Below are 13,767 nucleotides of genomic sequence, written 5' to 3'. Positions count from 1 at the left end.
TTCTGTTTTTATTTTGATATTTTTCATTGTTTATAACTATTTGCCTAGAATAATAATATAATCTATTGTTAAAAAAAAATTCGAAAATTATACCAAAAGATTGTTTTTGTTTTTTTGTTTTTCCGGGTTCGATACGCGCTGGCCACAAAATGACTTAGGCCCCTTGAGTGTACAGACACAGACTGGTTCCGAACTCAGGAGGATTAGTCGGTTGGCCACGGCCGCCGGATCACCTCCTGATTATTCAAAAAAAAACTTATACCAAAAGACCAACCTCTTAGTCTTCCAACTACTTTCAAACTTCCTATAGGCTATTGATTCCGACCTCAAACATTTAAAGGCATGACAAAGATCCTATTTAAATTCCAATTATTTTCTTGTACCACCATTAGAAACTCAAATCTCCATAGATTATTCTTCACAACTTCATCTTAGATATCTTTTTTCCTTGTCAAAAAACTCTTAATACGTTCTTTAGAATCCTGAAACCCAAATCCATAATGTAAAATATATTTATCTTATAATTAATCATTTATACATTTTTATTAATTTCATATTTCCTATTTAAATATTTTTATTAACCTTATAAATGTATGTATATTTGTCGTTTACCATTTAATAAATGTCATTTTGAAGATTTTTCCTTTTTATATTAATTTAAAATAAAAACCTTTTAGTACAATCTAAAAGTGTTTTTTTTTCAAGTTTTTAATGTTTAAAATATTGAGAGATTCACTTGCATATATTGATTTCTATATTTACACTAAGAAAAAGTAAAAATCAGAGTTTTTTAAAATGGGTTTCATATTGATTTTTTAATTTAAAACTACAAAAAATTAAGATCAAAAACTAAAAAGAAAATAAAAGAAAAAGAACCAAGTGCTAAACAATTGGTTTGCTAAACCATGGTGGAGTATGAATCTTAATCTATAGAAAAAGGTAAAAATGGTGACGGCTGGACCGAATGAAACCGGCCAAAATCTTCCTCTACGGTAGCGCCACATTGACTGTGGTTCATCACCCATAAAGCTAAAGCACTGAAGCTGAAATCCGAACCGAACCCGAAATCTGGAACCGAACCCGAACCAAAAAACCCGACCCGTTATCCGATCCGAAATGTAAAAATACCCGAAAGGGTTTTGTAGGGTGGTATAAAAAATATCCGAACCCGAAGTGTTATTAACCCAACCCGAAAACCCGAAACTAATAGTTAATATAAATATTTTGAAATATATATATATAAGTATTTTAGTTATTAAATTTAATATTTGTGGTAATATGATATATAATAATAAATATTAACAATATTAAAAATGTTTAAGTACACAATTAGTTATAAATAAGTAATTTATAATTTGTTTTTTTTTTTTTTGTCGACTATTTATAATTTGTTCATTAGAATAATAAGTCTACTCTCTATAATATAATGTATATTGTTTACAAATAATGTTTGTTTTCATGTTTGATTTAACATTTTATTGTTATTTTAGCAATTTTATGTGTGATAGATTAATTTTTATTAATTTAGTTGCTTTTCTTTAAGTTTTTGTTTTTTTTTACTTTGGTTATATCCAAACCGAACCGATATAACCCGAATCCGAATGATATATGGTTACTTTATGGGTTTTAGGACGCAATATAATTTTTAACCGAACCCAAAGTGTTATTATCCGAACCTGACCCGTACTAATGAAATTTTACTATGGGACTTAGGACATGTAAACCTGAAAACCCAACCCGAACGCCAACGGACACCCGAACGCCCAGACCTAATAAGCGCTTTCATATTAGGGGTGGGGGAATAAAAACTGATCTAGTGACTAGGTCTAGACTGGGCATGTAACCTGTCGAACCGAACCAAATTTTTTAGTTCGATTAAGGTTTGGAGTTTGGTTTCGTTCGGCAGAATTTTGAAAATAATTTAGTTTTTGATACGGTTTTCGGATTATAAAAAAAAATTGATCTAAATTAGCCGAAACAACCAAACTAAATTAATCAAATGAACCAAAAACAACTGAATTTAATTGAAGTAAACTAATTTAAATGAAAATATCTGAAACAAAAAAATAGATTTGTTCACCGAAACTTGGAAACCAAAACTAACCGAGCCAGCTTTTTTGGTTCACTTCGGTGATAAATAAATCGAAACCAAAAATACTGGAACCGAAATTACCGAATAAACCAAAACCGCAGGCCAAGTCCAGAACAGTCGAACACAGAAAGAACTCTTCGGACGAACCAAGTTGATGAATCGGTTTAAACCCGGTTAAAGATTTAGGTTAATCTCTCATCATTTTCTCGTCTTGAACCAGTGTCGTGCAAACACAGGAGAGAGTTTGTTGATCTCGACCTCGTTCCACTCTTGAAAGAGAACTATAAGGGTCACTAAAGTTCCGAAAGAATCAGCGCCACTCTCCTCCTTCCCGCTTTGCTCTCGGAACCTTTTGGTACGCTTTCTCCGATCTGATGATTGTTCTCCAATGATATGGTTAATGTTTCTAGTTTCCAATCTAATTGATCACTAAGGGGTTCCAAGTTAGCATTTTGTGTATTAGGTTGCTCATGATTTTTGATTATTGAAATGGCTGATGATATTCATTTTAATCAGAGGTTCAATGAACTGAAACTTACAAGGCTATTAAAATTTGGGGGAACTTGTAGCTTTACCGAACAAGTTTGAATTTGAGTTTAGTTGTGGAATGGATATGGTTTTAAAGCTCAATTTGGATTTGTGTTTTTAGGATAAAAGATAAGATGAGCAGTGAAGTTGGTAGAGTATACCGTGACCTTCTTAAAGCAGTGGTGAAACATGTTGGCAAAGAAGACCACAAGTCTCATTTCACAGACTTTGTCAAGCACGAGTTTCGCAAGAACCCAAACTCACTCGACAAAATCAACCTTGCCCGCAACTACGCTTATCTTCTTAATAGCATTCACTCTCACAAGGTAATCATTCTTCATGACTATGTTATGTTTTGTTCTCCATGATGGGAACAAATACGTTGGTTGGTTGTTTCTTGTGTCTAGTCTCTCACGTGGATATGTGAATTGGTTGTGGCAGGATCTGTTGTTCTCGTACAACATTGCAGTTGACAGAACTGAAGAAATGAAACGAGTTCTCGGGAAGTCTGCAGCTAGTGTAGGTCTTCGTCTTCCCGAGGTTTACCAGCCTTGATCATGCAAAATGCATTTAAGCGCCACTCTGGTGTCTTCATTTCCTTATTAGACATATCTTGGTTAACTTGAATAAGTGGTATCCTGTTCCGAATTAACAGATCTGTTAACTTGAACAGGCTGTTCGTAGCCTCTTGCATTAACAGTTCTGTGATGCGTGGATTTTACAAATTTTCCTTGTGTTGTTTACACATACGTTTGGGGACAAAAGTATGGTACCAAGAACATATTCAGGTTCTTGATATATATACAAATATGTTTATCAAACAACCAATGTGAAAGAAGTGATGACAAACTCGATATAATAAAGATCTTCATTTCGAAAACCAATTTTTGTTCTTTAGCCATTGATTTTTATCAACATCCTAATCTGATATGTAATGTTATCCAAGACATAAGGTACGTGTTCTCGCTCCATCCAAATCATACGAGTGTAAATGAGATTATGATAAGAAAAGTAGAAAAAGACATGAGAGTTTATCCAAATCACATAAAACAAAAACCAACCACCGCTTCGATTTTTCCCGTTCATATATTTCTTTATGTAATTTCTTTATTTATTTGATGGTGATTTCGATGCTGACTCCTTTATTTTCTTTAAATCATTCTTCAAGGCTTCAGTGGGTTTGGTTTCTGTTTCCCTTCATCTAAAAGTTGAGATCACTAGAGTAGCTTAGAGCTGAGAAGAGTTATGGGAAAAGGAGGAATGTCTCAGGGAGAAGGCTCAAAGGTTGAAGAAGAGAACATGGCTGCTTGGTTGGTTGGTCTCAACACTCTCAAGATCCAACCTTTTCCTCTTCCTTCCCTTGGTAAGCGCAAAACTCTTCTTCTCATGGGATTTGATTGGATTTTCATGTGACCCTTTTGTTCAAAATCCTTGAAGGTCCTCATGATGTGAGAGTTAGGATGAAGGCTGTTGGAATTTGTGGAAGTGATGTTCATTACCTCAAGGTAACTTGTAATAATCCGAAATAAATCTTTTATTTCTTGATTTGTTATGGGGTCTTAACATTAGTTTATGATGTTACAAAAACAAGACCATGAGATGTGCGGATTTCATTGTGAAAGAACCGATGGTGATTGGACATGAATGCGCTGGGATCATTGAAGAGGTAGGTGAAGGAGTGAAACATCTAGTGGTCGGTGACCGAGTGGCTCTTGAGCCTGGGATTAGTTGCTGGAGATGCAACCTCTGCAAGGAAGGAAGATACAATCTTTGTCCTGAGATGAAGTTCTTTGCAACCCCACCGGTTCATGGCTCTCTAGCAAACCAAGTGGTTCACCCTGCGGATCTATGTTTTAAATTGCCTGAGAATGTGAGTTTGGAGGAAGGAGCAATGTGTGAGCCACTAAGTGTTGGCGTGCATGCTTGTCGCCGAGCTGAGGTTGGTCCTGAGACAAACGTGTTGGTAATGGGAGCCGGACCTATTGGACTTGTCACCATGTTGGCTGCTCGTGCTTTCGGTGTGCCAAGGATTGTGATTGTGGATGTTGATGATAACCGTTTATCTGTAGCCAAACAGCTAGGTGCAGATGGGATTGTCAAAGTGACAACAAGCTTAGAGGTTCATTCTCTTTTTTTACTTTTTGAAACATAATGATCTGATTGTATAAGATGAGAAGCCTTTTAACTTTTTGCAGGATGTTGGTTTTGAGGTTGAACAAATTAAGAAAGCTATAGGGTCAAACGTCGATGTGACATTCGATTGTGCGGGTTTCAACAAAACAATGTCGACGGCATTAGCAGCCACTCGATGCGGCGGGAAAGTATGCCTTGTCGGAATGGGTCATGGTATAATGACTGTCCCTCTCACTCCCGCAGCCGCAAGGTAATAATAACCTCTTTTGAACATCACATCAAGAAACTTTGTAAACAACCATGGTCCTGAAACAGTTTGGTTTTGAGACAGGGAGGTAGATGTGGTGGGTGTGTTCAGGTACAAGAACACATGGCCTTTGTGTCTCGAGTTCCTTACAAGTGGTAAGATTGATGTGAAGCCACTCATAACCCACAGATTTGGTTTCTCTCAGAAGGAAGTGGAAGATGCCTTTGAAACCAGTGCTCGTGGAAGCAATGCTATTAAAGTTATGTTCAATCTCTGAAACAACCGTAAAAAAAAAAAAAAGCATTTGCTCTTCTAAGATCATTTCAATGTTTCTGTAATAAGAATGCGTCTGCAGCTTTGTTCAATGTATCATCATCACTCTCGTTAGTCCTTGTTGAATAGATAAATCTTTTATTATGACAAATCTGACCATACAAATCAAAGTGTTACAAGACATCCACTGAAACTGGACAAAACTCTCCCGGTTCTGTCTCAAAACTCCTAACATGGCATAGTCTCGACCAATCTCATCAGACCATGGCCTTTGCTAGGATGGACACAACAATCGTAAAGAGAGAGAGACGCATATATAAATGGTACAAGAAGATCGTAGGAAAGAACTTTTGACAAGATTTCGAACTTCCTCAGGACATAGCCGTGGTTGGAGCAGTGGACCACTTCCATACTTTAACTTGACCGGTTCCATCACCCGTGAAAAATATGCCACCTGGACCTATCTGGATGGACCGTATCTCTTGCTTTGCAAAGATTTTGCCCCTTTCCGTAAATCTAATAAATGAACCCTAAGCTTTTCAGCAAACAGAATGAAGAAGTGTAGGTTCAGAAATCAAATAAGTGTTGTGAGACTTACGATGGCAAGTCGTAGAGACGCAAGGTACTGTCATTGCAAGAGCACAACAAAACCGGCTTTGCTTCTGCATCATGTACACCGCATAAAGCTAGCACTCCCTGACATTTATACAAGCTGTTTAGTTATACAATACATAATAGATTAGGACCAAAAGAAGAGGAGAAAGAAATTATACATGTTCTTCTTTGTGAGTGTATGTAACTTCCAAGTTGCCTCCTTCAACTGCAGCCCATATCTGTACAGCCCAGAAAGAAAGAAAGAGAAAAATAAACGTCAATAGGGGGGAAAGTTGAAAAATTTCATCTGATGGATAGTTAGCGATGAACCTGACCTTTACAGTGTTGTCCAATGAGCAAGACAAAAGAAACTGGTCCCAGCAAATGAGAGACATGACAACTGATGTATGATCCGTGAGCGTTTGTATGCATTGAAGATTATCCAGGCTCCAAACCTACAAACACATAACCCCCCCAAAAAAATTAGCTCAAATAAAAACAACAGAGGTTTTTTTAAACTCACACATGGTAGATAATACTAGTACTGACTTTAATAGATTTGTCCATGGACCCGGAATAGAGTCTATTGGCCCCAACATATAGGGTAACAACAGCAAGTGTGTGGCCCTTCAATGACGCAGCCGGTTCAAAGCAGTTAGTGGCAGCATTATATCTCCATGCCAATATAGAACCATCCTGCACGGAAAGTATACAACTTACTTAACAAACAAAAAAATATAATCAAAGAGATCTTTGCAAGAGAAAATTATAATATTACCTGTGTGCCTGCAAAGAGTAGGTCAGTACCCACAACAAGAGAATACACTTGGCCAACAGGTCCACTGAGACTTTGGTCTACACTGGTTTCCATATTCCAAGCCTGTATCAACAACAACAACACTATAACTCAACAAGTAGTAGAAGCGGATCCTTGATACTGTGACAGTCAAGTCAAGGAAGACAATGCGTAAGTATAACTCACCTTCACAAGATTTGGCATGCCTACCAATAGCCACGGACCTTCATTAATCACACAGCCAACTTCCGCACCAAGATTGAGTACGCTTGTACACTGATCCAAAGAGAAAACAATAGTAGCCACTATAAGTAAGCTTCAAAAAGGATCAGAAATGAATTCCTCAAATACAAACATGCTTCTGAAAAGGAGACCTGTCCAGAAGCACAATCCCAGACACGAATAGTCCCATCTTTACTCCCAGTGTAAAGCTTATCAGAACCAGAAGGCAAAGCAATGCCACTAACAAGCTTCTCATGCCCATCAAGCTGAGTCAGCAGCGAGAAACCATCTCCTTTGCTCCAACAATGCAAGTATCTACACTTATCACCGTGGCTACAGCTCCCATCCACCCAATATCTGCAAACTTTCTCCGTCTTCGTCACCACCGTCCTGCTGTTCCCACCGAACCTCCCCCACGTATTACTACTAGAGCTCCCGTTAAACCCAGGTCCTCTCCTGTGACTCGGACCCGCAAACCCAGATTCGTCGGCGACCCTTTTGTTCGAAACCGGACCCGGTAACTCTCGGTGTAGAAACTGGCAAGGGTTCCGATTGCACCGCCCCGCTCGCCAGTAGGAACAAACCTCCTGACGTGAGCCCTTTGCCGCCGCCGCCGCCGCCGGACGATTCGACCCGCCGAGACGGTTGAAGACTCGCTTGTTGCCTCCGTTCAAATCGAAATCCATGGCCTTTTGTATTTCCCTAACTCCCTCTCTTTCTGTGGAATTTTCTTCAGAATCCGATCAAATTACAAAATTGGAGGAAGCCCTAGAAAAATTACGAAACAAATTTAGGTTTTTGTGTTAAAAAATCTTCGGATCTTCTTGAAGAGGACACAAGTAGTGGAGAGAGAGAGAGAGAGAGAGTAAAGAGTTGCGTCAGCTTGACGACAGTAGTGTAGTTATTGTTTTACCCCTAACGATATTTTATTTTGCAAAATTACTTTGATGTTTTTACTCGTCTGTTTGTCGGAATGTCGGTTTAAACCGGTTATTGTTCTTTGCCTTAAATTTGAAATTGAATACATTGGACTTCCAAGATTGTTTTATTTTCCGAACATACCGGTTGTGCTTAGTTGCTGTTCGTTTGCTCACCTGGATGATCCATTTAGGTGAAGATGCAAATTGATGTTCGTTTTATACATTAAAATGCTACATCCAGATGGATCACCCAACTGCATTTATGGAAATTCACCTCAAATTCTCATCCAAATGAGGATGAGTCTTCATGGAGCATCTAGGTAAAGGTGAATCTTCACTAAAAATTTGATAAATTTTTCGTCAAAACAAAAAATTCCCGCAAACCCGAAAAATGCAATTTTCCGTCAAAATTGGAAAACACAATTTCTCATCAAAATCGGGAAAACATAATTTCGCCAAAACCAGAAAATATAATTTTCTCCCAAAATCGTTCGTCAAAATCGGAAAAAGGCAATTTTCCGCCAAAACTGGAAAACGCAATTTATCGCCAAAATCAAAACACACACTTTCACGCCAAAACCGAGAAACCGCAATTTCCCGTCAAAGCCGGAAAACATAGTTTCCCACCAAACCTGAAAAATGTTATTTCCCGTCAAAACCGTAAAAACATAATTTCTCGTCAAAACCGAAAAACACAATTTCCCGTCAAAAACCAGAAAAACGTAATTTCCCGCCAAAACCGGAAAACACACATTTTCTGGCCAAAACCGTGAAAACGCAATATCCCACCAAAACCGGAAAACACAATTTCTTGCCAAAACTGGGAAAACACAATATCCCGCCAAAATCGGAAAAACACAATTTCGTCAAAATCGAAAGAAAAAAACAATTTCCCGTCAAAACCGTAAAAACTTAATTTCCTGCCAAAACCGAAAACAAAATTTCTCGTAGAAACCGGAAAAACTGATATCTTGCATATTTGCATTGTTTTAACCATTCATTCATATGCATTTTCATCATATAGAATAGGATTTAGACATGTTTAGGTTGCATTTTGCATGCATAAGTCTCTATTAGGTACTGGAGTGCCAAGTGAGGTTATTGGAGACATTTGGATGCACTTGGAGCTCAAAAGATGTGAAAAGGAGGATGATTGGACGAGAAGAGCCTGGAGCGACCTGCAGAGGTCTCTGTGAGACCTCGCTCCAGCCGGAGCGACCTTGACGACCAAAGCTGGAGCGACCACTCCAAGTCGCTCGGCTTTACACGGCTCGAAGACGAAGAAAATGCCTCCGGAGCGACCCCTCGCAGCGACCACCCGAGGTCGCTCCCGAAGCCCAGAGCGACCTCTCGGAGCGACTGGCCGAGGTCGCTCCGCGTTATCAGTGTACGATTTTTATTATTTTCAAGGACCTTTTTGCAATTTATTATGCACGTTTTTGCACTGAAAAACCTAATGTTTAAGTATTTTTTGTAGCCACCATTGGCAGATATCTTTTATCGATTGAATACACAAAACTCTCTGAAGAAAAAGCTCTCTTTTGATTTGATTGTTCTTGTGTTCTTGTGATTTTTTTTTCTAGTTCTCTATATGATTCATCTGAAATCCACCATGGGTTTAAGAGGAATCATGGAGATTAGTGAGTAATCACCTTTTGGATTCATGGGTTAGGGTGATTAAGGGTGATTAGGCTAGTTCTAGGATGTTTTAGGTATAGATCATACTTGTTCCTTGCATAGTAGAGTGATCTTAATGCATCATTTGAGTAAGCCACTCAAAGGGTGATCTCTAGGCATTTCTCACCCGACAGGTGTTTGATGAAATACCTGAGTCTACTCTCCTAGGCTTTAAGTGTACTTTGCCAAAGTGATTTGTTGTTAAAGATGCTAAGATAGCTAATAGACTTGTTAGTAATGATTGCTTGCATGTTATTCAACCAAAGACATTTGATGTTTGAGACATGTTAGCAAATGAGCATTCATCTAGACATAGAGCTTGCTTAGGGTTGATAGTTTGATTCATCATTTACATTCCTTAGTTCGAAACTGATCACCCAAGGTCTAAATCCCTATACCCATGAGTTCTCCTTTCCAATAGCTTAAAAGTATCATTTCTGTTACTTGCATTCTAGTTTTAGTTTAAAAACCATCCAATTCACTGATTGCACTTAGATTAAGCAAATACTTGCATTCTCTCTGCATTTGAATCCCTCAGAATTGGTTCGACAACTTACTTCCACTTTACTATCATTTGACTTAGGAGCCTCAAAACTCCTAACATCAAATTGGCGCCGTTGCCGGGGATAAGGCACGTCAGTGGGAGAAGTCTCTACCAAGTGACTCCATCACCACTTGGGAAGACTGCAAAAGAGCATTCTTGGAGAAGTTCTTCTCTAACTCAAGAACTGATAAGTTGAGGAATGAGATCTCCAGCTTCCAACAGAAGAACTTGGAAGGATTCAGTGAAGCTTGGGAGAGATTCAATGGTTACCAAGCTCAGTGCCCACACCATGGATTCTCTAAGGAGAGCTTGCTGAGCACATTCTACAGAGGTGCTCTTCCTAAGTACAGAGCCAGACTGGATACAGCTAGCAATGGGTTTTTTTTGGGGAGAACTGAGGAAGAGGCAGATGCTCTGGTTGACAACATGGTTAAGAGTGATGCAGTCTACAGTGGAGACCATGACAGAAGCAGTAGAGGTGATGACAATCAAACAAGGAATGAGATAAAGGCTCTTCAGGAGAAGATTGACAAACTCATTGCTGATAAGGCCACACAAGCGCAGGTGAACTTTGTTGGCAACCCAAGCCAGGAGATACCTCCTACTGTCAATGAGGTTGAGGGTTTGGAAGGGCAAGAAGAATTGTGTTTCATCAACAGTAATGGTACCTGGTACAAGAAGGAACCCAACTTTCAGTACAACAACTACCAACAGAAGCCCTATTCAAACAACCAGCAGAGTGGTTATCAGCCTCGAAACAACCAGCAGAGCAACTATCAGCCTCAGCAAAACTCCTCTCCTAGCTCCTCTGCCCCTCAACAGAGCAGCACTGATGCCTTACTGAAACAGATCTTGGAGTCTCAGACTAGAAGTGAGAAGCATGTGGGCTATGAGCTGAAGAACCTTCACTCCAAGATTGATGGGAGCTACAATGAGCTCAACAACAAATTCACCCACCTCGCTTCTTCTGTCAAGCATTTGGAGACTCAGTTTGCTTCCATGAGGACCCACCAGAATCGCCAGCCAGGATCTCTACCTGGAAAATCTGATCAAAACCCCAAAGAAGTAAAAGCTGTCACACTCAGGAGTGGTAAGCAGTTACCTCCTAGAACCCTCACCAAGGATGCTGAGAAACAAGGTGAGGAGGTAGCCATCAATCTAGATGATGAAGTGGTCATTGTTGATGAGAAGACAGATGATGAGATATTGGAGAAGATTGAGAAAGATAAGGGTAAAGGAAAGGTTGGAGAAGAGAAGAAGACAACAAAAGATGGTGAACCTGCTGCTCCAGCAGGTGAGAGCTCTTCTGTCCCTCCTCCCTATGAACCCAAGCTTCCATTCCCTGGTAGATTCAAGAAGCAGCTGCTACAGAAGTACAAGGCTTTGTTTGAGAAGCAGATGAATGAAGCTCAGGTTACAATGCCCATCATTGATGCTTTCATGCTGATTCCTCAATACAGTAAGTTCCTGAAAGATGCTGTAGCTGCTAAGAAGAAGGAGATGGAGGGCAAGATGGTTCTAAGTCATGAGTGCAATGCCATCATTCAGAGGCTTGATGCTCCAGAGAAGCTAGAGGATCCAGGATGCTTCACACTACCTTGTGCTCTTGGACCTATGGTATTTGAGAAATGTCTCTGCGATTTGGGAGCTAGTGTCAGCTTGATGCCTTTGTCTATGGAAAAGAAGCTTGGCTTCACTCAATACAAGAAGTGTAGACTCTCTCTGGTGTTGGCTTATCGATCAGTGAAGTACCCTGTGGGCATCCTAGAGAACCTCCCTGTGAAGATTGGAAGGTATGAGATACCTACAGATTTTGTGGTGCTTGAAATGGGTGAGGAGGCTCAAGACCCATTGATTCTTGGAAGGCCATTCTTAACTACAGCATGAGCTATTGTGAATGTGAAGGAAGGGAAGATTGACCTCCATTTGGGCAAGGAGAACATCCTCCACTTTGACATCAAGGAGAAGATGAGGAACCCCACTGTATTTGGACAAGCCTTCACCATTGAAGAGATGAATCCTTCTCCTGCTGATGATCATTTTGATGAGCTACCACCTGAGGAAGATGGAGTGTCAACTCCACTTTCTGCACCTAGTCCAGCCTGATCCAAAGGAGGCAAAGTCAAGCTAGAGACTTAAAACAAGCTCACTTGGGAGGAAGTCCCATGAGTATCCTTGTATATATTGCATTAGTGTTTACATTTTCATCTTACTGCATAAAACAATGGGAAAATGAAGTTGTGTGCAGGTGTGGAGCAGAAAATCGGAAATCAGACCGAGGTCATGGAGCGAGGGAGAGAAGTCGCTCCAGCTGGGAGCGACTTGCCCACAGCGACCCCCAGAGGTCGCTCGTGTCCTCCGGAGCGGAACTGACCGTGGAGCGAGGTATCCGCAGCGACGTCATGAGGTCGCTCCAGCTGGGAGCGACCTGCCACAGCGACCCTTCCACCTCGCTCCCGTCTCAGGTAACTGGAAACTTTCCTTCTCCCATCTTTTCTTTGTATTTCACATTTCCATTGGGTACCTCACTCACACAGAGACTGTGTGATTTAAGTGTGGGGGAGGTACCAAGTATTTGATCATGTTTGTTTCCATGATTTTGAGTCTCATGCATTGCATATTACATTCTTATTTGCATAGAAAAATCCAAAAAATAAAAAATAAAAAAAATTTGAAAAACACAAAAAGAATCATTTAGTTGCATCATTTGCATTTTTAGAATTGAGTCTAGAAGCATATAGGTTGCATTCATGCATTAGGGGGATTTCAACCTTGTAAAGAACTCATGCTAAGTACTGAATTTGTTGACCTTTGTAATCATGACAAGTAGCTTGAGCACCCTTTAGAAAGCTTGTAAATTCGCGCCTTGAATGCTCCTCTTGAAACTCATTTGACTGTTGATACTCTCTCTTTAAAGCAAGCTCCTGTTTTAATGTCTCTTGCATATGGTCCCTTGTGTGCTAAGTCATGGATATACACACTTGAGTTGTCCTATCCTTTTTACCAATCTTCTTGACAAACTCAAGTGGTACTCCACTCCCAAAACCCATACCTCATTTTTAAACCATCATTATTTTTTGAGTGAGGCCTCTTTGGAAAGCTTTACATGTGCATAATGTTGAGAGTATTGGGAACGACAATGCTTAGTCTCCATTCTTGCTAGATTAGTCACCCTATTGTCTAGCTATATGAAGGGGGTGAGTGTTGTGATTGTGATTTGGGAATATGAAAGGTTTGACTCTTTGTGCTTAAACACTACAACAATTATAGGTATTAATAGCATATTATAATAACACAATTTTCGTAACTGCTATGGAAAGGTAATTGGAAGCATGAATAACAAATACATAGCATTTTACTTATGCTATGCCGAAAAAAAAATTAAGCGGGATTAAAACCTCACTAATCACCCGAGTTTTTACACTAAGCGCCAACACTTAAGAAAAAGTGGTTTTCGCGGCCAAATCATTACTTTTCATAGCATTAGGAAAAAAAAAAGAAAAGGGGGATTTCGTTCTTCTCCTTCTTCTCTTCTTCTCTACATCGAGCTCAACGCTCTCTCCACCATCTCCGACTCGATTCCTCGTCGCTCACCAACATTAATCTTGTCGCTCATCGATTCCTCGTCGCTCAACAATTCGATTCAGCCTTCATCATCTCCGATTTCAAATCCGAGATTCTAATTCAAAGTGAATCCTAAATGCTGTGATTAGTTAGGTTTTTATTTTCTCGATTGATTCA

General features: G+C 39.7%; 3 protein-coding genes and 1 non-coding gene across 4 annotated transcripts; 2 read left to right on the top strand and 2 right to left on the bottom strand.

Annotated features, from left to right (window-relative positions):
* Positions 1-2,235: 2,235 nt before the first annotated feature.
* Positions 2,236-3,504, top strand: LOC108827778 (uncharacterized). Its single transcript, XM_018601261.2, has 3 exons — positions 2,236-2,447; positions 2,742-2,946; positions 3,062-3,504. The coding sequence occupies exons 2-3, from the start codon at positions 2,755-2,757 to the stop codon at positions 3,173-3,175; spliced, it is 306 nt and encodes a 101-aa protein (XP_018456763.1). The 5' UTR covers positions 2,236-2,447; positions 2,742-2,754; the 3' UTR covers positions 3,176-3,504.
* Positions 3,505-3,721: 217 nt separating this feature from the next.
* On the top strand, positions 3,722-5,424 carry LOC108827776 (sorbitol dehydrogenase). The gene is made up of 5 exons (XM_018601260.2): positions 3,722-3,983; positions 4,058-4,125; positions 4,212-4,739; positions 4,816-5,003; positions 5,085-5,424. The coding sequence occupies exons 1-5, from the start codon at positions 3,866-3,868 to the stop codon at positions 5,275-5,277; spliced, it is 1,095 nt and encodes a 364-aa protein (XP_018456762.1). The 5' UTR covers positions 3,722-3,865; the 3' UTR covers positions 5,278-5,424.
* On the bottom strand, positions 5,392-7,768 carry LOC108827775 (zinc finger CCCH domain-containing protein 63). The gene is made up of 8 exons (XM_018601259.2): positions 7,038-7,768; positions 6,850-6,939; positions 6,646-6,747; positions 6,417-6,563; positions 6,203-6,322; positions 6,047-6,106; positions 5,872-5,969; positions 5,392-5,789 (listed from the first exon to the last, which is right to left on the bottom strand). The coding sequence occupies exons 1-8, from the start codon at positions 7,569-7,571 to the stop codon at positions 5,645-5,647; spliced, it is 1,296 nt and encodes a 431-aa protein (XP_018456761.1). The 5' UTR covers positions 7,572-7,768; the 3' UTR covers positions 5,392-5,644.
* Positions 7,769-10,215: 2,447 nt separating this feature from the next.
* LOC130500459 (small nucleolar RNA R71) lies at positions 10,216-10,322 on the bottom strand. The gene has a single exon (XR_008939084.1). It is a non-coding gene; the product is annotated as a small nucleolar RNA R71 (small nucleolar RNA).
* Positions 10,323-13,767: the final 3,445 nt, after the last annotated feature.

The sequence above is a fragment of the Raphanus sativus genome, chromosome 9 (genome assembly GCF_000801105.2).
Source record: "Raphanus sativus cultivar WK10039 chromosome 9, ASM80110v3, whole genome shotgun sequence".
Classification (NCBI taxonomy): Eukaryota; Viridiplantae; Streptophyta; class Magnoliopsida; order Brassicales; family Brassicaceae; genus Raphanus; species Raphanus sativus.
The sequence above is the reverse complement of the archived record's forward strand: the minus strand, read 5'-3'. Positions and strand labels throughout refer to the sequence as shown.